General features: G+C 46.8%; 2 protein-coding genes across 8 annotated transcripts in view; one reads left to right on the top strand and one right to left on the bottom strand.

The window, feature by feature from the left end:
* Nucleotides 1-2: 2 nt before the first annotated feature.
* SDHAF2 (succinate dehydrogenase complex assembly factor 2) lies at nt 3-13,099 on the bottom strand. Of its 2 annotated transcripts, none has more exons than XM_028516650.2 (4): nt 12,934-13,099; nt 8,821-9,044; nt 8,628-8,737; nt 3-583 (listed from the first exon to the last, which is right to left on the bottom strand). In XM_028516650.2, exons 1-4 carry the CDS (start codon nt 12,967-12,969, stop codon nt 453-455), a joined length of 501 nt encoding a protein of 166 aa, XP_028372451.1. In that variant the 5' UTR covers nt 12,970-13,099; the 3' UTR covers nt 3-452. The 2 variants fall into 2 exon arrangements, with proteins under 2 accessions (XP_028372451.1, XP_035885431.1); XM_036029538.1 differs by having other exon boundaries at nt 452-583; nt 8,821-9,041.
* CPSF7 (cleavage and polyadenylation specific factor 7) overlaps nt 13,078-20,888 on the top strand; it is a 22,518-nt gene continuing 14,707 nt past the window's right edge. For 4 of the 6 annotated variants that reach the window (XM_028514600.2, XM_036029535.1, XM_028514599.2 and 1 more), the window contains exons 1-3: nt 13,078-13,183; nt 13,802-13,908; nt 19,917-20,135. In XM_028514600.2, the coding sequence (XP_028370401.1) occupies nt 13,855-13,908; nt 19,917-20,135 (273 nt within the window). In that variant the 5' untranslated portion in view covers nt 13,078-13,183; nt 13,802-13,854. Of the gene's footprint in view, nt 13,184-13,209; nt 13,257-13,801; nt 13,909-19,916; nt 20,136-20,888 lie in introns of those variants that run through there. The other 2 variants (XM_028514601.1, XM_036029534.1) reach the window with 2 other exon arrangements.

The raw sequence follows: 20,888 nt of genomic DNA, 5'->3' as shown, positions 1-20,888 counted from the left end.
TATTAATATTGCAGTTTTTCTTTAATCACTGTGTTTTCCATAGGCAAAATGCATACACGTTTATGAAATAACACAAAATCTGCTCCTTTTTAAAACACTGGATTTCAGAAAAACTAGTGAAAGTGAATTCAGCATTGCTGGTTGTAGGTGAATCTTAATTTCAAAAGCAATTTTGGAAGTTGAATAAATAAGAAATAAAGGCGATCTCACACACAGCCGGGCTGCCAGAGGAGGCCCTCACACGCCCAGACCCCTGGGGAGGCGAGAAGCAAGCACAAAGGTGCCGCAGTGAGACGCTGAGCGTCCGCCCGTCCTGAGGGAGAGGCGGCCAGTCCTGTGGGGCAGCAGGGGAGGAGGGGGTGGCTGCATGTCTAAGGAGAAGCAGGCAGGCGAAGCCGGCGTCCAGGACAAGCACTTAGGGCTGCGGGCCGAGCCCCTGCTCCTGCAGCAGCTCAACGCGGCTTTTCGAAGAGGTACTCGAGGTCTGGGGCACGCAGCCTCTGCTCCTTGTTTTTGTTCTTAGCGAAGTCTCTCAGCAGCGCCATGATTTCATTCTCGAATATTTCTGGGGCTGGTTTTGCTTCTGCAAGAGAAGAATGGGCAGAAAGAATTATGTCAGTCAGTCAGTATTTAGGCAAAAGGATCTTGAAACGTGAAACTCCAGCCTTGGCCCAGAGCCTCGGCAGACACCCGGCTGTCCCCATCCGTCCCCTAAGCACACACAGCAGCTGGCCGGCGTGACCTGTTTTACTGGCACAGCCACTCCTGCGGGCTCCCACGGTCGCCCGCGGCTGCTGCTGGGCCACAACAGCAGAGCAGGTGCGGCAGCCCCTGTGACCGCAAGACTGAGACAGCTGCTCTCTGGGCCTCCGTGAGCAAGGCTGCCGGCCTCTGGCCTGTCCCGTCTCGCCCGTACTGCTTTGCTCTGCATTTGGTGTTTCAGCTGTTTTCCAGGCTATAAACTTCCTGAGGCAAAGGTCCTTAGTTGTAAGTGACAGAAACTAGTAACCCAAGTAAACTGAAGCCAAAAGGAACGGGCCGGAAGGCTATCAGGGGCACACAACAGCGACCTGAACCCAAGGGGCAGACTTGGGCACACAGGGGCACAGAGAGAGCGGCAGTGCGAACGCCAGCCACAGGCCAGTGGGGGGTAGTTTGGCAGGAGGCTGCTCACCTTCGACCCTTCTTTCTACCCTGGGATGCTCAAGGTTCAAATTATAAGCGAAGCGTCCCACTGGCAAGGCTTAGGTAGGTAAGGTGTGCTGGAATTACCCTCCTATCAAAGCTAAATACAATGCTAGGAGGGGAACTCCTCAAAACAAAGTTCGAGCCCCACCTCAGTCAGCACAGAGCCTGGCTTCCAGTGGGTCAGGCATCTGTTTGTTTGTTTGTAATGATCAAAGTAAGATCAGGGACAGTTAGGTTCCCCAGAGGATGCTGAAAGTTGCAAACAATGCTGCTCGCATCCTAACAACAAAAAGTCAGGTGAATGACAGACACCAAGAGCCTTGAGGTCATCAGACAGCTGAGGTCCCAGAGCAGCCTCGAGGAACAAATCTAGGGAGAGACACCCCCGGGGGGAGGAACCGGACGTGAGCACCGCTCACCTGGGACAGAGGCCAGGCAGAAGAGACGCTGGGCATGACACAAACGGGGGAAAGATTCAGGTACATGTTCAGTGACCAGCTACAAGTTGAGTGGGGACGAGCCACAGACCCAGCGGAGGTCACGCCCACCTACCAGTTCTTCTCACGACACCTGCACTGAGCATGCTCCTGACAAAGACTACGTTCAGGACAGGAGGCCGGAGCAGCCCCCCAGGGCGAGGGGAGCAGACATCTCTGCAAAGAAAGCATCACACCCAGCCCAGCCCAGCCCTCGCCTTCTGCAGAACAAAAGCCTCAGGTGACTGGAGCAGGTCAGCAAACCCTGTCTCCTGCAAGGCACACAGGAGGACCCGTCTGGGCTGGTGAAAGGGTAAAAGGAAAATAAATCCTCCCCGCAGTGAGATGGTCAGCGTCACCAAGAAGGCCCACCTCCAAGGCCCAGGGCCACAGGGACTGAAGCTGGAAGGCCCCCCAAACCCCCCCTCCCCAAGCAAACAAGCACCATGTAGGAAGCAACAAGAATCTACAACTTCGGGAGAGGCTACACACAGGGAGAGGGATCCCCTTTGAGGCACAGAAATACAGGGACATTGAGAAATACCCTCTGGAGACCCAGCTCCCACCCAAGCTGAGTAACGACAGAGGCCGTTAATGCACCGGAGGGAGCCAAAGCAATCAGAAATCCAAAGTGAGCTGAACTCCTAACTGGACGGACTTGACCGCCTCACCGACAGCCTGGTGGAAGCGAGCCCTGTCCAGGCGTAAATGCCACCCACCTTGGCCTCCACTGTCGCACTACGATGTCTGACACTCGGTCTAACGTTGTGAGACACACACACTGTGAAGGGACAAAGCAGCCACAGAGACAGGCTAAGAGATGACCTGGATGTTAGACTGTTAAGGGATTTAAAGTAACTGTGACCAGTACGTAAAAGAAAGAATCTAGTAGAAAAAGCAGACGAAGTATATGAACAGATGAGGACTTCCAGCAGAGAGTTAGAAACTGCACAAGTCAAACGAAAATGTTAAAAATAAAAATAAATAAGCAGACTGACCTCAGCAGGTCCATCATGCAACGTGACACAGTCCAGGAAAGAAGCAGTGAGCTGAAGATCGGTCAGTAGATACCATCGATGCAAACTGCCCAAACTGATGCGTAAAAACAGTGAGAGACACAAACCGGTTCCAAAAGCAAGAAAGTAATATTAAACAGTCTAACCCAAGTGCGATCAAATCCAACATGCCCAGAGGACCCCAGGCAGGGTGAGCACCAAAGACAAGCACCTAGACACGCCATACTCAAACTGCTAGAAACCAAAGATAAAATGCTGAAGACATTCAGGGAGAAAAGATGCACTATACACAGAGGAACAAAGGCGCAAGAGACCTCTTGTCCGAAACCAGGCGAACCAGAGAACAACGACACCTGGAGACACTGGAGGGACCTGCACTCGGCGGCACAAGGAAGGTAAGGGAGCGAAGGGAAAACAAACCCCAGCCCAGCCCGACTCCTGACCAGGCCGGATCCTGCACACCCACGGCCTGGCGAGGAGGAGTGCGCCCCCACGAAGCGATGCGAGAAAAATCGTGAACCTGTGTTTCTCTAGCCAGCGAAAACGCCTTCCAAAAATGAGAAGCGCTGAAGAGCTGAGAGAACCCATATTAGCAGACCTACACTACCACAAATGTTAAAAGAAATTCGTCAAGAACATACCAGATAGAAACGTGGATCTACATAAATAAGTGAAAATCTCCGAAGACGATTAAAATGAAGGTAAAAATAAAACATAATGTGCTCTATATATTATAAATGTTATATATTACGTTACCCGTATACTTACAAATACTATGTATGTTGTAACTTATAAAAAGTATTCTTTCCCTTATTGTACATTGCCGTAAAGGTCACTGTCTAAAGCGAAAACAGTGCACATGCAGCGTAGGCTTACAGCGCAAGCGAAAGTAACGCCAAGTATGACAACAACAGCACGAAAGATGGGAGGGAGGAACCGGAGTATTCTATTGTGAAGTTCTTACATTATAGATGAGGCACTGTAATATTACTTGAAGGCAGACTGTGATTAATTAAAGATGTATACTACAAACCTGAGGGCAATCATTAAAAAAAATTACAAGGAGAGGTATAAATAATAAACCAACAGCAGAGTAAAGTAAAATTTAAAATACTCAATAAAAAAGCCCACGGAAGTAGAGGGGAAAAGGAACAAAGAGCAGATGGGAGAAGTAGGAAACAGACAGATGGCAGATTTTAAACGCAGCCGCACTGATCATTAATTACATGCAAGGGGCCAGAAGACACCGGAGACCACAGACTGGGCAACAAGGTCAAGCCTGTGTGTGCTGTCCATGGCGCTCCATGTAAAAGTAAGAGAACAGTGCGTGGGCAGACTTCTCGGTTGGCCCGGGTGTCCCCACTCCCCTGCTGCACCAGCCTCGTGTGATCCCCAGGACTGAGAACGAGACGGGTTTCACGCCCATGAGCAGGTGATGTCATTACAGCACGGCCGGCCTCGGGGCAGGGAAGTGACCCAAGTGGAGCTGACTGAGTCACACGAGCTCTACAGCAGCAGGGTGTTCTCCTGCAGGCGCCAGACAGGCCGACCAGACAGATGTGAGGCAGCAGGGGGACCCACGTGAGGGAGCAATTCCAGGGCTGAGGCGCTGGGGCCGCCAGGCAAGGACCTGGGAGTGGCTTCTAGGAGCTGAAGGAGAGCAGCAGCAGCAGCGGACAAGACGATCGGGGCTCAGTCCCACAACGCAATCCCAGCAGCCTGAATGCACTTCCAGGTGGAAACACGAGACAGCGGACTCCGACCTCGGACGGTGAGACCTGGACCGAGCTTCTGACCCACAGAACCACGAGCCAACAGACGGGTGCCACCTGACATCACTAGGTCTGCTGCGGTCACTTGTCACACAGCCACAGAAAGCGAATACAGCTGGAAAAATACACACCACGCACACAGTAATCAGGAGCATGCTGCAGTGTCTGAATTATGACCAGACTCTTTGGAACAAGGAATATTGTCTGCAGGAGAGACAGACATTACGCAATGATAAAGCAGCCAATTCCTCAAGAAGATATAACAATTCTAACATGTCGTCACATAGTAACAGAGCTTCAAAACAGATGAGGTGAAAACTACGAGAACTGAACCTAAAGGAGTAGTGAATCCGCAGTTTTAGGTGGAGATTTCAATGCTCCTCTCATTAACTGACAGAACAAGCACAGAGAAAATCTGTCAGAACACAGCAGACGTGAAGAACAGCACCAGCCAACCTGAGCTAACTGACACTTATAGAACACTTCATCCACAAGTGCAGGACACAAACTGTTCAAGTAAATGGACACGCAACAGCTATCAAGATACCCACATTTCTGGACATTAAAAAATTTCAAGAAATTGCCCTTGCTCGTGTGGCTCAGTGGACTGAGTGCCGGCCTGTGAGCTGAAAGGTCACTGGTTCGATACCCAGTCAGGGCACATGCCTGGGTTGCGGGCCGGGTATCCAGTTGGGGGTGCGCGAGAGGCAACCCATTGATGTATCTCCTGCACATCGATGTTTCTCTCCCTCTCTTTCTCCCCCTTCTTTCTCCTCTCTCTGAAAGTAAATAGTCTTTAAAAAAAAGTTCAAGAAATTTAAAATAACTGAAATTGTACAACGGATGTTCTGTGCTCACAATGGAATAAATAACAGAAATATATCTGGAAAATCTAGAAATATCTGAAAATTAGACACACTTCTAAATAACTCATAGGTAAAAGAGGAAGTCACAAGGATTTTGAATGCAATAAAAATAAAACACAACATATCCAAATTTGTAACATAAAGCTAAAGCAGTGTTTAGATGGAAATTTAAATGCTCTTAGTTAAAAAAATGGTCTCAACTCAATCAGCTCAGCTCCCACCTTAAGAAACTAGAAAAAGAGCAAATTACACCCAAGGCAAGCTGAAGAAAGGAAATGATAGGAGAAACTGAAAACAGAAAAAGAAAAACCAATGAAATCAAAAGCCGGTTCTTTGAAAAGATATACTGAAGGGGACTAGATGGTAATGGAAAAGAATATAATAAAGATTACACCTTAAAAAAAGAAAAGATATATCGATAAGCTTTAGCCACTCACCGAGGGGGAAAAGGCCCACAAACTACCGACATTAGAAACAAAGGAAGGACCTCACCACGGCTGCTCCAACATTAAAGTACAAAGGGAAGCTACAGCCAACTTCATGCTCATACATTCAACAACCTACACGAGGTGGACAAGTTTACAGAAAGACACAAACTAATACATCTCATCCAAGAAAAAGCAGCTAAGTCGAATGGTTCCACAGGCATTAAAAACATTGGGCTTCCCAGTTAAAAACTTCTAACAAAGAAAACCCCAGATTCAGATGGCTTCACTGGCAAATTCTATCAAATATTTAAGGAGGAAATAATACCAATTCGCTGCAAATTCTCCTGAAAATGGAACCGGAGAGAGCACTTCCCAATTCACCTTATAAAGCCAGCACCACCCTGATCAAAACCAGATGATAACATGCCAAAAAAACCCCAAAAACTACACACCAATACCTTCAGATACAAGATCCAAGTCTCCAAAACGTTAGCAAATCAAATCAACCAACACATATGATTGTGTGGCATGTATCCTAGGAATGCAAGATCAGTTCAATATCTGGAAATCAATAAAACATTTCACCATAGCAATAAACCAAAGGGGGGGGGACCACACCACTAAAAAAATGATCATCTCTATAGAGGCCTACAAAACACTTGACCCACTTCAACATCTGTTTATGACTACACACCACACACACTGGAGGCAGAAGGCAACGCTGTCAGCCCGATGAAAGGCATTTCCAACTACCCTCCCCCTAACGGCATGTTTACCGGGGAAGGACGAGCGTCTCCTCCCAGCGCGGGGAACAGGCGAGAGCGTCTGCTGCACGCGGCTACGCAGCAGCGTTGTGCGTTGTGCGGGAGGCCCTCCCTACGCGGTGCAGCGAGGGGAGCAGAGGGCGGAAAGGGCGCGCGGGTTGGGAGGGAAAGAGAAGCACCTCTGCCCGCAGACCACGCAGCTGTCTCCACAGAGAATCCCAGAGAGTCCATCAGAAATCTTCCAGAGCTGAGTGAGTCTGGCAAGGTCACGGTATACAAAGTCAACAAATATCAACTGCATTTCTACATTCTACCAACAATGGAAAATTGAAGAAAAAAATGTCAAGTCCTATTTATAACAGCCCCAAAATAAACAAAATACCTACATATAAGCATAGCAAAAAATGCTGACAACTGTAAAACTGATTGTCGCCGGCAGACTCTGGGAGGGCCCCCAGCGATCCCTGGCCCCTGGCACCGTGCCTTCGTGTGAGCCGCCCCCTGAGCGCAGCTGGACCTAGGACTTGGTTCTAACCGACAGAATCCGGCAAAGATGCTGGAACGTCACTGCTGTGACCAGGCTACAGAACAGTGAGACCCCCGTCTTGCTGGCAGACTCCCTCTACAGACTTCTTGGTTTGCAAGCTGCCATGTGGGGAGGAGGCCTATGTGACAAAGGACAGGAGGCAGCAGCCGGCAAGGACGGAAGAGCCCTTGAGGAAGGAACTAACTCCTGTCAAGCCCCAAGAGTGAGCCGGAAGCAGATCCTCCTCCAGTGAAGGGTCCTGATGGGACCCCGGCCCTGGGCCGGCACCTGCACTGCACACCCACGACTGACTGGAGCGTGGGGTCGGGCGAAGCTGTGCCTGGATTCCAGAGCCGCCGCAGTAACGAGATGATGAACACGGTGACGCAGTGACAGACAACACACCAGTCAGAGAAACGAAAGACCTAAGTAAACGGAGACAGAGTGTGTTCACAGAGCAGGCCATTCTAAATGGCTATCAGAACCTTCCCAAATTCATCTATTGATTTAACACAACCCCAATCAAAATCCAATGAGGATTTTCTTTTCTGAAGAAACTGAACAGCCAATTCTAAAACTATAAAATTCCTAGAACAGAGGAAATCTTGGGGACTTTAGATTAGGCAAGTCCTTTGACACAGTATCGAAAGCACAATTCATTATCACATTTTACACTTTGAACCTGCAGAATGGCTTCTAGTTTGACACATATTGAGTGAAAACAAAAACACAGAAGACCCAGAGCGCGAGAGAAATAGACAAGATATCAGAATAGCCATTCTCTCTGTTTTCCTTAACAGGCTTCTGATTTGGTTGGACTCGTGGAACAGACTAGATCATTTCCTCCTTGTGGCGAAGTACAGCCACGCGACTAAGCTGTGGCCCATGGAAAGTAAGTGGAAGTACAGTGCACAATTCCCTTCCCTGGGGAAGGATCCATAAGGAGCGGGGCGTGCCCTTCCACACACGTTTTCCCGGCTGAACCATGTCATGAGAGGCAGAGCCTCAGCAGCCACCTTGGATCACAAGGTGGACGACACACGCAGGGGGTGAAGAGGGGACAAGTCAAGGGAACTCAGCCTAAGGACTTTTTAAAACCCCTCTCTGGGCCTGCCCTGGACTTCTATTATGAGAAAGAGAAACAGAGCTCAGTCTGGCTCAAGCCATTATTGTTTTGGATTTTTTTTTTTTAATTCACAGCCCAAGCCAATCCAAACTGCACACGGTGAGATGCCGTCCCTCACAGAGGCAGTGCCACGGTGAGACTACGGAGGGGTTCCTGTGATGCAGGCTGGAGAGTTGTCTGGTTCCAGTCCCCTCCCAACCTCCTTGCTCTTCCAGCTTCCTCTGATACCTGTAGAATTTCACTAAATTCCTCTTGGCTTAAATTACACACAATAGGTTTCTATTGTCAGCAAACAAAGAACCTTAACTAATCAAATTTTATACACTTCAGAAAAATTTGAAGTGTTTGGGTTGAGTGCCTACTTGTATGCATAAAAGAAAAACAAAGCGCCACGGATATAATTCCAGACTCAGATCCGCCCACGTCGTCCCACTTTTCACCTCAGGCTGCGTTCACGCCCAGTACCTGTAGCCCAGTAGTAAATATCCCAGTCGTTGCTGGGCTCGTTGATCAGGCGATCATAGAGGTTCAGCTGCTTCTCCGTCATGCGGTGCAGATATTCCTTAGCAAAGAGGCTAAAACCGAGAGACAGAGAGGAAGAGGTTAAAAGCCTGTCCGCAGTCCAGGAGAAGGGGCCCCAAGACCCCCGGGGCCCCACCTGAGCAGAATGCAGTTCTCCAGCATCCCCCGCTTCCTGCTCTCGTAGAGCAGGCGGGCTCTCTTGGTTTCTATGGATTCGTCAGTTCGCTCCTGCCACGGAGGCAAAGGGATTTCAATCATATCTTTCTGAGAATCAGTCGGGCTGTCCCCTCTGTAGAACCGGCTGAATGACGTCATGCTGAGCCAAGGGGACGCTAGGTGGCGCTGTGACAGAGCAAGCATCTGAAACAAACCAACCACAAACATTTTTTTTTTTAACATCAAATAGCATCATTGTCATCTGCTCAACACTTACTGGGCGCTAAAGGCGTTTGATCTCATTTAGTCCTTAAGTAGGTGTGCTGCTACTGACCCCCTTTTACGGCTTAAGAAGCTGAAACTCAGGTTAAAAAACTTATCAAAGTCACCCAAATAGTAACTGTAGATAGAACTGAAACCTAGCTCTAACTGAAAACATGTTCTTAAGCATTGCCCTTCCAGAAATTCTTCAGCAGAAATATTTTCTCCTTCCTTTGAATTCCTTACGGTATGGTTTGTATTCTCGTCACTTGACTTGAGTTAAAATTTGAGCATACAGTGACGCCAGGGACCCCATTCCTCCAAGGTCTCCCAATCTAGAGAAGGGCAAAAACGATCGAGATGCAATGGGGAGGTGGTAACACCAGCGAGATGGCAGAACAGGAAGCCCCACACTCTTCTCCCGCAGAGACATTGACTCCGTAATGCACGGACCAGTTCCCTTTATGAGAATTCCAGAAACCAGTTCGGAGGTTCCTAACCCCGAGACGAGCAGAAGAGCAGCTGGGTCAAAGCTGGAAGGAAAATGCCTGACACTCATTCACCACCGTCCCGCCCCCTAGCTCAGCCTGGTGCAGCTGAAGAAGGTTCTTAGTTCCTGGTTTCTCCCTGGGGAGGGAAAGAGAAGCCTGAAATATACATCCAAAGTGCAGACTGGCTTCGTTTCTGTCCCCTCTGAACCTAACTGTTGGCAGGAAAGGGCGCCAGGCTGGGTGCTGCTGAGAGCGAGGTGAGGGTTTGGACTAGCACACACTCACTCACCATGGTCACTACCCCTGGCTCAGCACAGAAGCAGGAGGAAACCTCCAACTCCTGGCTTTTCCCTGAGGAGGTTAAGCGTTGGAATGTATGTCCAATGTCCCAGCTTTTGGAGGAGGTATCTGAGAATGGTTTCTGTCCCAATGGTTTCTGGAGAGCTTGCTGCTGCTCTGGAGGACCCCTGGTACAGGAGACGGGGGCCAACACAGCATGGCGCCTCTCCCTTGAGAATAAGAGAGAAGCATGCATCCAAAATTCCTGCTTTTCAAGGAACTGCTCAAAAAACTGGTTTCTGTTTGCAGCTTTGACAGGAGTTGGAATACTCTAGAAGCCTGGCGACTCTTGGGACCAAGAGGAGCTGGAAGGCTTGTGGCTGCTCCACAGGATCTGCAGTACCACAGATAGACACCAGAGGGAGGAAGAGGTTATGAGTTCCAGAAAACAGCCAGCAAATCCCACTAATTGGGAATGCGCACACACACACACACACACACACACACACCCCAGATCCACGCAAAACAATTGAGGGGACTCCCCCAGAATCTCTAGCAGGGCTGATTGCTGAAGGTCTTTCCTTGTACAATGCCAGCCCAAAACTACTGTAAGAGGTGGCTGTTTTTCAACGGAGTAAATCCCAACACAAATTTGCAAGTCAAAACAAAAATAATCTCCAGAAACCAACCCTAATGAAACAGAGTTATGTGAATAACCTGATAAAAAATCCAAAATAACTGTCATCAAGATGTTCACTGAGCTCAAAAGGGCAGTGCATGAACAACATGAGAATATCAACACAAAGAGGAATACTTTAGAACCACACGGAAATTTTGGAACTGAAGAATAACTGAATTGATAAAATTCACTATTAGGGTTAAAGAGCAAACTTGATCAATTCAAAGAAAGAAATTCTAAGATAGGTCATTTGAAAGTACCCAATCAGAGGAAGAAAAAAAAAAAGAATGAAAAATAATGAAGTATACCTAAAAGACTTAGGGGGCATCAACAAGCAGACCACTGTACACATTATGAGAACCCCAGAAGAAGAAAAGAGAAAGAAGCAGAAAGCTTATTTGAAGAAATAATGACCCAAAAAAATAATTCTCAAATATGGGAAAAGAAGTGAACATTCAAACTGAAGAAGCCCAAAGGATCTAAAGCATACTAGACAGCAAAACAAAAGCATATGAAAGCACAAAGTAAAGGTAAGTATCTGACAAACCCAGAATACTGCACTACTGTAATAGTGGTACAAAAGTCACACTCAATTCTGATATAAAAGTTAACAAACAAAAGCATTTGTAAAAAAAAGTCTGCCCTGAAAAGCGTGGCTTAGGGTGCACAATATAAAATATGTCATTGTAACATCAATAAAATGAAGTGGGAGGAATAGAAGAGTTTTGTATGAAATTAAAGTTAAATTGCTATCAGCTTAGAATAAATTATAAGGTGTATTTTGTAAGCTCCACAATAAACACTAAGAAAATACCTATAGAAGATACACAATAAAAATTTAGAAAGGAGTCGACCAGTGTGACGCAGTGGGTTGGGCGTCATTGCACAAAGCAAAGGGTTGCCGGTTTGGTGCCCGGTCAGGACGCATGGTTGGGTTGCATGTGATGTCCCTGGTTGGGGAGCAGACAAGATGCAACCAATTGATGTTTCTCCTTCTCTCTTTCTCTGTCCCTTCCCCTCTCTCTAAAAACAAATAAATAAAATCTTTTTTAAAAATCAGAAAGAAATCAAAGCATGTCTCTATTAAAAAAAAAACATGTAAGACAAATGATAACAATACAAGACAAAGACATGGAAGCTACAAGACAGACAGGGAACAATGAACAAAATGGCAACGGTAAGTCCTTACTACCAGTAATTACTTTAAATGTAAATGTACTAAACTCCCCAACCAAAACACATAGAATGGCTCAATGGATAAAACATAGTAAGATCCAACTATATGCCGTTACAGAGACTCACTTTAGATGTAAGGATACATACAGGCTGAAAAGTAAAAGGATGAAAAAAGATACTCCAAGCAAATGATAACCAAAAGTAAACAGAATGCTCCTACTCATATCAGACATAGTAGACTTGAAGTCAAAAACTGTCACGAGATAAAGGACATTATGTCACCACCAAAAGGCATATTCATCAGGAAGCTATAACAACTATAAATATATATGCAATCAACATCTGCGCACCCAAATATATGAAGCAAGCACTGACAGCGCCGAAGAAATAGCAACACAATAATAGATTTCAATACCCCACCTTCGATAATGGACAAAACATCCAGACAGAAGATCAATAAGGAAACAGAGGACCTGAACAACACTACAGACCCAATTAACCAAACACACATATACAGAACATTCCATCCAATAGCAACCAGGCTACATGCTTCTCACGCACACTTGGGAACATTAACAGATGATGCGTTAAGTTACAAAACAAGTTTGTCGAAGAAGACTGAAATTCCGCAGTGGAATGAAACTAGAAATCTATACCAGGAAAACTGGAAAATGTATAACTATGTTAAATAAAGCATTTAACCAATGGTTCAAAAGAGTCAAAGAAGAAATCAAAAGGGAAATTAGGAACAATCTTGAGACGAAAGACACAACATACAAAATACTAGATGCAGCAAAAAGTAGTACTGAGAGAAGCATACAGTGGTAAACACTACATTAAAAAAGAAAGACTTTATGATGCTATGTGGAATCATGGTTCGCATCAGAGAAGATTTAAGAACAGAGACTGGGGGCGCCCAGGGGCGGTAGGGCCAGCTCCACCTGGGCAATAGGTGAAATCCTACTTGGGTCTCGCAGGAAGACTAACAGGTCAACTATACTACAAGACAGGCACACAGTGGGCTCAGGAAACGGTGGAAGCGACGTGAATCTCCTGATTTTGCAAGATCGACCTCTCCTTGGGTCTGTCCTTGACCTGGGCTATCAGGCTGTTGGATGCTCCCCAAGGTCTCCAAGACTAGGGAGGAACAGGAGACTCGGTCTCTACCGTGGCCCGCCGAGGACCCTAGAACCTCCACTCGCCTCACCCGCGTCAGAGCCGGGAACCCGGTGACCACTGCCATTTTCCCCCCGACTTGTACCGGAAGCCGACGGCGCGGACGCCGGGAACCCCAAGACGCAGGCTTTGCGGAAGACACTTCCCTGCGTATAGCGGAAGTGGCTGTGCGTGTGACGCCCGTGGCGGAGTTAGGGGGGGAAGGCGGGATCTGGGGGCCGAGAGCGGTTCGCGCGCTTCGGGCCTAGTCCGGACTCGCCGCCTCCGCCGCCATATTCCCGGTAACGGGGGCGCGCGGCCGGGGGCCGGCTGGGCCGGAAGAGGGCTCGGGGCCGGCGCTGAGGCGGGGAGGGGGTCGGTTGAGTTTGGGGCAGCCCGAGTCGGCGGACGGAGGGAGGCGCGGGCCTTTGTGGGAGGGGGCCGAGGGCGCTGGGCCGGGTCTGTAGGGAGGGAGCGGGGCGGGCCTAGTTGGGGGCGAGGACTGGGCCTGGGTGGGGAGCGGGGGCGGCTGGAACTCCGGGACCCGCGGGGACTCCAGCCGGGCCGCCTTGGGGCCTAGGCAGGTGCGCCAGGCTGGGGCTGCGGGTTTTGCCTTGGGCGTTCTTCGCCGCGCCGTCCGAGGGCCCCCTCAGCGGAGGCCTGGACTTTCCCGTCGCGCTACGGCCAGCTGCGGCGCAGCTCGGGTCGGGCCCGAGGGTGATGGGTAGCGAGCCCCGCGAGCCTCCGCGGCCCGGGAGAGCGAGGGGCGGCGCGAGGCCGGGGGCGGGGCGGAGCGGGTGGGGCCGAGCCGGGGCTGCCGAGAGGCTGCGTCTCTGGAGACGGGAGGTTGGCAACCATTGCCCTCCTTCCGACGCGGGACCCACATGCCATCTAACTGTTGCCTCTTTCTGGCTATGCAGTGGCATCTCTCTTACTGTGCGTTTTCCGGGCTCGCGATCTGCCTTCCGGAGCCATGTCAGAAGGAGTGGACTTGATTGATATATACGCCGACGAGGAATTCAATCAGGTGAGGGGTCTTCGAGAGCACTGGGATTTTCCTGCAGCAGTGGAGGAATCACTTCCAGCGCACTTGGCGGTGGTTCCAGGTTCTGCCAGGCCTCGAGGATTTAGTAGGCCTGAAATGCCCCCATCGGGTTTTAAATTCTCTCTCTAGTTCAGACTTTCAAGACTTCTGACCATCCTGCTTTTGCTTTATGTTCATTGAAGCCTCCAGGCTTCATTTTAAAGGCTTTGATTTAAGAGCAAATAAAAATCAGGTTTAATGGAATGGTGAATCAACCTGTGGAATGCGCTGCCCTAGGAAACTCGAGTTGGATGTCTGTCTTCTCAAAGACCAACCACACTGAAAAACCAGATTTGTTTGCTGTAGTATTTACGAGGGTAGTGTTGATACTTGTTCCTTTGTGATTCTTTAAAACTGCCGCTAGAAAAATGTTAGTCCCTCGTCCCATAAGGCAGTGCAGAGGCACAGTGTAAAGATACTCGGACATTTCGGTTCCATTCTGATTGTTTTATACCTATAAGTAGCTTGACTTAAGTCTTAAGAACTCCATAGACATTTTTGTGTAGTACATTTTATTGGTGAAAATAATTATTTGGGAGATGAGGGGAGAGGTAAAGGTTTTGGATAAACCAGGTAAAAAGCAAGTGTAGACCCACTTATGTGCCCTAAGTTGGACTTGTGCCTTTGTGTTACATCAAGGAACATTATACAGTGATTTCCCTTGACACAATGATCTCACATGCAGTTTGATTTGGGCTCTTGAGGTCATATCTCAAGAACATTCCAAAGTCTCTATTTACAGCTTATTAATGTCTTGCCTGGATTGTTTTCAGCACCATTCTATTCCAGTAAGGTGGTTCTTCCCATTGGCATCTTTTAGTGGGTACACATTAGGACTTGGAGAAAGGGTAAAAAGAACTAACTAGATACTAGGCTGGTGTGGCTCAGTGGACTGAGCACCGGCCTGCTAACCACAAGGTCACAGGTTCAGTTCACAGTCAGGGCACATGCGTGGGTTGTGGGTCAGGGCCCTGGTTGAAGGCCTGCAAGGGGCAACCGGTCGGTGTACTGTTGGACATTGATGTTTCTCTTCCTTCCCCTCCCTCTAAAAATAAATAAATAAAATCGTGTGGGGTTTCTTGTTTGTTTTTTTGTTTGTTTTAAGAACAAACTAGAGAAGGAAAGTACACTGCTTGGACTTTTTTATGTGACGCAACAGAAGAGGTTGAAATATGTGCTGTTTTTTTCACTTGGCATAAGTTTGCATTAAGAAAGCTTCTTTAAAATGTATTATGCCTTTTTAACATGGAGATTTAAAAACATGAAATTAGAAGTATAATGATCTTATACCCATTGCACAACCTCACTAGTTGTGCTTTTTAATGGTCATTTTCTGGTGTCTTGGGTAAACTGGATGCATCTACGTGTGGCTGTTGATTGACTTAAATGCATGAAAAATTCTTTAAAATTTTGAACAAGTCAACTAATTACGGATAGAAAGGTTTGGCATATTAATTTAGTCACAAACCATTGTTTTCCTGAGTTTTCCATTTTACTTTGAATAAAAGTTATGCTTTGTTTTTTAAGTACAAGGTAGCAAGACAAGAAGACTCGAGCAGTGGAGTTGATGCCCTTGTGTGGGTGGATAGCAGCGCTGCTGTGGGAAATGGGCAAATGGGGTCCTTGACCAGAGGTCTAGCCACATTTGCTCTAAGAAAGTGAGGTTTCATTATTTCTCAAGCAGTAAAAGTTATAAGTCATAAATAAGATATAGGCCTTGCCCAGAGGTCACTGCTCTGTCAGACTAGAAGTCATTGGCCTCAACAATTTGTGTCCTCTGGTCTCTTGTTACAAGGATTTTTTATGGGTCTGAGATAGGCCAAAGATGGTATGTGGGATCTAGTACACATCCAGGCAATGTTGGGTGCTTACAAGTTGAAGAAAGGCTGGATTTTGAATGCCTTGTGAAGTTTGGGGGAGGAGTGCTGCCCCCATCAGAGAGTTAATTTTTGCCAAAGCTGGTTTTAGTGTAATTTGGAGGCTGCTAAAAAAATGGTAAAAGCTCTGTCTGGCTACGGTTGTCAGAAATAGACTTAGACTAAAGACAGTTAGTTCAGGTGGTGCTTTAGAATGTTTTAAGAATGTCATTGATTCACCCCAAACTGACCCGTGCACAATAATTTTGTTGTTGTACTTTGCTCCCCAGGGAAAAGAAACACACTTCCTAGATGGAGCCCTCTGGTGCTGTCTCCCTGATCTCTTTAATGTGCCGCAAAAGCCTCTTTTACAGAGTTGCTTTATTCCTGTTACATAGCGAGTCTTGAGACTCGCAGCTGCTCTCTTGGGTAGGGAGAAGAACTTGGGAACAGGCACTGAGAGCCGCCTCTCCCCTGAGTGTTTTGTCTCTGTCCTGTGCAAGGCAGGCAGGCACTTTGCAAAGTATGCCCAGTTCTCTTCCCTATTCCCATCAGCAAGTATTTGTTGAGCTATTCCTGTTTGCTAGGCACTGTGTTGGGACTAGTGAGGAAAAGGGGGGAGCACCCATGTGCTCAAAGAGGTGTTCCTGGTGACCAGGAAGGAGGCTGTGAGGTGAGAACTGTGGAATGGTGATTATAAAACCTAAATTTGTTAGCTTTGGTTACACTTTAAAGAAACAATGGTGTTAAGTAGGTTGCTTCAAGAAAAGTGAGGCTTTTTTACTGCCCTCAGATATCGGGGAAAGGGGACTGGAGATGAGCATGCAGGTAAGGAATTGTTATTCCCGTTGAAAACTCTGGCAAGTTCCCCCGTTAACCATTAAGTGTCAGGACAGAAGTACAGTTCTTTCTGTGCCATTAAACACGGGGTTCTTCGTGAGACCGTCATTCAGTATTAAATGCATACTTCCTTTTTAAGCAAAAGTTTTTTCTCTTTATTTATTTTGTTTTTAAATTTTTTGTTCACTTTAAGTGAAAATTTTATTGTAAATTAGGTTTTGTCTTAACCTAATCCCTCACTGCATAAATCATTGACTTATTTGGCAGTCAGAAAAACTTCAGGCTATTACCTGTTTTTTGCCTCAACCAACTGAAGAAGTAAAGTGAATTGGTGTCACTAACAGATATCTTGTTGCTTCCATAAAATTTTACCTCAACACAGTCCTCAAAAGGCCTGCCCCATCAACTTCTTTGAACTGACGGCCTGTGGTCCAGAGGGACCATTTGAATCCAGTGACAGTTTTGCACTTGTTGAATCCCTTCGTGTTTCTAGAAGTGGTAAGGTCATGCGTACAACAGGGTCTCCTGGGTTGAGTGTGTCATTCTCGAAGCACCCTGGAAGAGTGGATGGTCTGTCTAGGGTTGTAGCGTGTGGGACTTCCTGGTGATGCATTTGCCTTCGGAGCTGTCGAGAGATGCTTGTTAGTTTGCCGCCAAATTATCAGTGGTCATTTTTGTATTACAGCGTTCAGGCACACATCCCCGAATCCCAGGCACTACATGGAGGGAATCCCAGTTTGGTTCCGTTAACCACCCCCCCCCCCCACGATGGTGTGTTTCCTTGTTCCCTTTAAGTTCCAGTTCAAAATCCTTGCTTTAGAAAGAACAGGCTGGTGTGCAGTAGTGCACGTCCAAGGTTAGATCACTGGAAAGGGTCAAGTGCTTTTTCTGCCTTGAAACACAGAGGTAAATCACCATAGCTGCTACATGGATAAGTAAATGTCTCATTTTTAAGCTGTCCCTAAAAAGTTTCTCTTGCCACTCTCTTTCTGACATGTTTTACAAGTTTTAAACTCCTCCCCTATGGGGTTTCTTAGGGTATTTGTGGTCTTCGAAATTACTTACATGCCTCAGGAGGTAAAATCTTTTCCCCTTCACTAGCAAAATAATCAGTAATAGTATCTTAGTGTGCACGTTCTTCCACTGTATTTCAGATTAGCTGAGGAACTAAAGATTGTTTCCAAAAGTTTAACGGTTTGTAGGTCTAGTAATGAATTTTGTGGTGGGTCTGTCCTCTCTAGTCTTACTTTCAATGATGGTACGGAAGGGAGGAAGTCATTGGAGCTTTCTGTTCTGAGTTCCTTGGATGAGGAAATGACTCTTCAGGGAACTAGACAAGTTGCCTAATGTGGGTTTTCCTTGATTCCCTTTTTTGAAAGACGGCAGTGATAGGAATGAGCTGTGCGTTCCCTGAAATGCTTTGAGCTTCTGTCTCTGTCACTTTGGCAGCATCACCTTTAGCACTGTTTGAGTGTTAAACAGTGCCGGAAAAAAATGCTAGTTTGATGCTTTAAAAAAAAAGGATATGAGATAATGCCATTGCGAAATCTGAAACATTAAGATCCTTTGATAGTAGTTCTTGTGTTTGGGTGTTTGGTATATAATGTTGGTCAGCTTGGGCTTTTGTAACAAAATGCTAGAAACAGGGTGGCTTGTGAACAACAGAAATTTATTTCTCATATAGTTCTGGAGGCTGGAAGGACAAAATCAGGTTTGGGTTTTGGTGAGGGCCCTCTTCTGAGTTGTAGACTGCTAATTTCTTTCTTTCTTTTGATCCTCACCCGAGGACATGTTTTTGATTTTAGAAAGAGGGGAAGAGGGGGAGAGAGAGAAACATCAATAAGTTGCCTTCTGTATGTGCCTCGACTGGGGGCTCAAACCTGCAGCCTTTCATTGTGCAGGGACAGTGCTCCAGCTGAGCCACCTGGCCAGGGCTGGGCCACCAGTTTCTTATATTCGCACATGACGCAGAGCAGAGCAAACAGTTTCTCACTTGACTCTTACAAGGGCTCTAAGCACATTTATGAGGGCTTTGCCCTCCAGACCTTGTCTAACTCTAATTACCTGCCAACCCCCCCCCCCCCACCAGTCACATTGGGCAGTGTGGTTTCAGCGTGTGTATGGCAGGGTCAGGGCACACAAGCATCCAGTCCACAGAGTGATACAGCACATAGGCCTGAAGTTTGTTTTGCATATCTTCCAGAATAGGCATTTATACTGTAAATGCTGGCTCTGACATGGCTTATGATATGGGACATCTCCTATGTTCTGACCCTTATAGTTTAGAGAACTTTTTTTTTAAGATTTTATATATTTTTAGAGAGTGGGGAAGGCAGGGAGAAGAAGGAAGAAAAGCATCAATGTGTGGTTGCCTTTCATGCACCCCCTAGTGGGGACCTGGCTGGCAACCCAAGCATGTACCCTGACTGGGAATCGAACTGGCAGCCCTTCAGTTCGCAGTCCGGCACTCAATCTACTGAAGCACACCAGCCAAGGCTATTTTAGAGAACTTTTGATTAAACATCTCTGGTATTGCTCAGAGATGTCTCTTACATAGGTGTCATGGTAATGTATTGGATATGCATGTCACTTGAGAAATAGAACTTAGGGAAAATTCCCCAGAGTCATTACCTTTCCTTTTATTTTATTTTAATGTTTCTTTGATGGTTATTAGAAAGATGAGATTGTATGCTGTGAGTTTCAGAGCTTCCCTAAATCATTTGTGTAAATCACATCATTTAAACCAGTAAGTTCCATTCTTGTTTTGCATTTTGGTTCCCATTTTAGCATGCCTTTCTACTGCATTTTATTTCTCAATAATTATCCTCTATTTCTTATTAAATACAATAGTAAATTTTTGTAACTCTTGATTTCGAAAATGCATAAGGTATGGAAATTTGATTAGTGTATCTTAGATGTGGTCTTTAGAAGCTAACCTGATGGACAACAGCCAGAAATGCATCTCTCTTATTCTTAGTTTGCATTCTTACTTAGTCACCGTGTACCTTTTAATTCTCACGGGCACCTGGAGCTAGGAACATTATAGGCACCTACCAGGGCCTTGAGAAAAAACCCACATGAGCATAATTGAATAAAATAATTTTCAATGAGGAAGTTTTTCTTCCTCTAATTTCGTAGAGTAGGCCAAGGGACTTTTGTAAAGTATCCAACTATGAGTTCTAAGTGAAGTAGAGTGAAACAATGAACAAAGTGAAAGGTTTGCAAATCCGCCTTTGCTGACCCCTCATCTCTCAGGACCCAGAGTTCAACAATACAGATCAGATTGACCTGTATGATGACGTGTTGACAGCCACCTCACAGCCCTCAGACGACAGAAGCAGCAGCACCGAGCCACCTCCTCCTGTTCGCCAGGAGCCGTCGCCCAAGCCCAATAACAAGACCCCTGCAATTCTGTACACCTACAGCGGCCTGCGCAACAGGCGGGCTGCTGTTTATGTGGGCAGCTTCTCCTGGGTGAGCTTGGGCAACCAAAAAGGCTTGCGGGTGGGCTGGAGGGAGAGCACTGGGGGGTGATGGCATTTTCAGAAATCAATGTTGCACTGTTTTGTGCTCTGATGGGGTTGGATTTCTTTTTCCTGGGATCAGGTTGGATTGATCTCTGAAAGAGAACTATCCTGAGGACGTTCTGATGCCGAAGAGAGCAATGATTAAGTGGGTAGTTGCTTTTTCTGCCATCTTGTTACCACCCCTGACCCTGGGGCTTTATGTCTAGCAGGGTCATCTGTGGGATGAGATTTCAGAGTGAATACCTTGAACTCTTGTGGTCATTAGATGGTCCTGTGATAATGATGAGTGACAGGGATCAGAGACCTTGATAGCTCTAGTACACTTGGGGTAGGTGGTGATTGTTATTCTGCAAGTTATTATGTGACATGTTTTTGGGCTGGTGGGGGAGGGGGTGTCTTTCCAAATTAGGAAATGTATATATGAGGGAAAGTTGCCAACAGTGGTCAACTCTAGCCTATCAGATCTGTAATTAAAAGCTGCTAGTAATCAGTGTTTGAACTGATGACCAGCCAGCCCAAATGGCAGTCAAAGTTAAAATAGGTTTTAATCTTCCTAGTCTCTAAAGGTGGGGATTGTGGCGGGGGTGGGTGGTTCTGGAATTCCATATGGGTGAGGACAATAAGAGAAGCCTGCACTAATTGAAACGCTGATGGGCTTTGGGGTTTCCTGTGGGAGGTCATGGCTCTGACTAGAATCCTG

The sequence above is a fragment of the Phyllostomus discolor genome, chromosome 6 (assembly GCF_004126475.2).
Source record: "Phyllostomus discolor isolate MPI-MPIP mPhyDis1 chromosome 6, mPhyDis1.pri.v3, whole genome shotgun sequence".
Lineage (NCBI taxonomy): Eukaryota > Metazoa > Chordata > Mammalia > Chiroptera > Phyllostomidae > Phyllostomus > Phyllostomus discolor.
Note: the sequence above shows the minus strand (reverse complement) of the source record. Positions and strands in the feature narration are given on the sequence as shown.

What these genes read in the sequence shown, in the direction of transcription:
- SDHAF2 (XM_028516650.2), bottom strand. Translation starts at nt 12,969, where the DNA reads ATGGCAGTGGTCACCGGGTTCCCGGCTCTGACGCGG. An exon ending in GAGAACTGCATTCTGCTCAG is followed by an intron (nt 8,738 to 8,820) that starts GTGGGGCCCCGG and finishes TCTCGGTTTTAG; the next exon opens with CCTCTTTGCTAAGGAATATC. An exon ending in TATTTACTACTGGGCTACAG is followed by an intron (nt 584 to 8,627) that starts GTACTGGGCGTG and finishes CTTCTCTTGCAG; the next exon opens with AAGCAAAACCAGCCCCAGAA.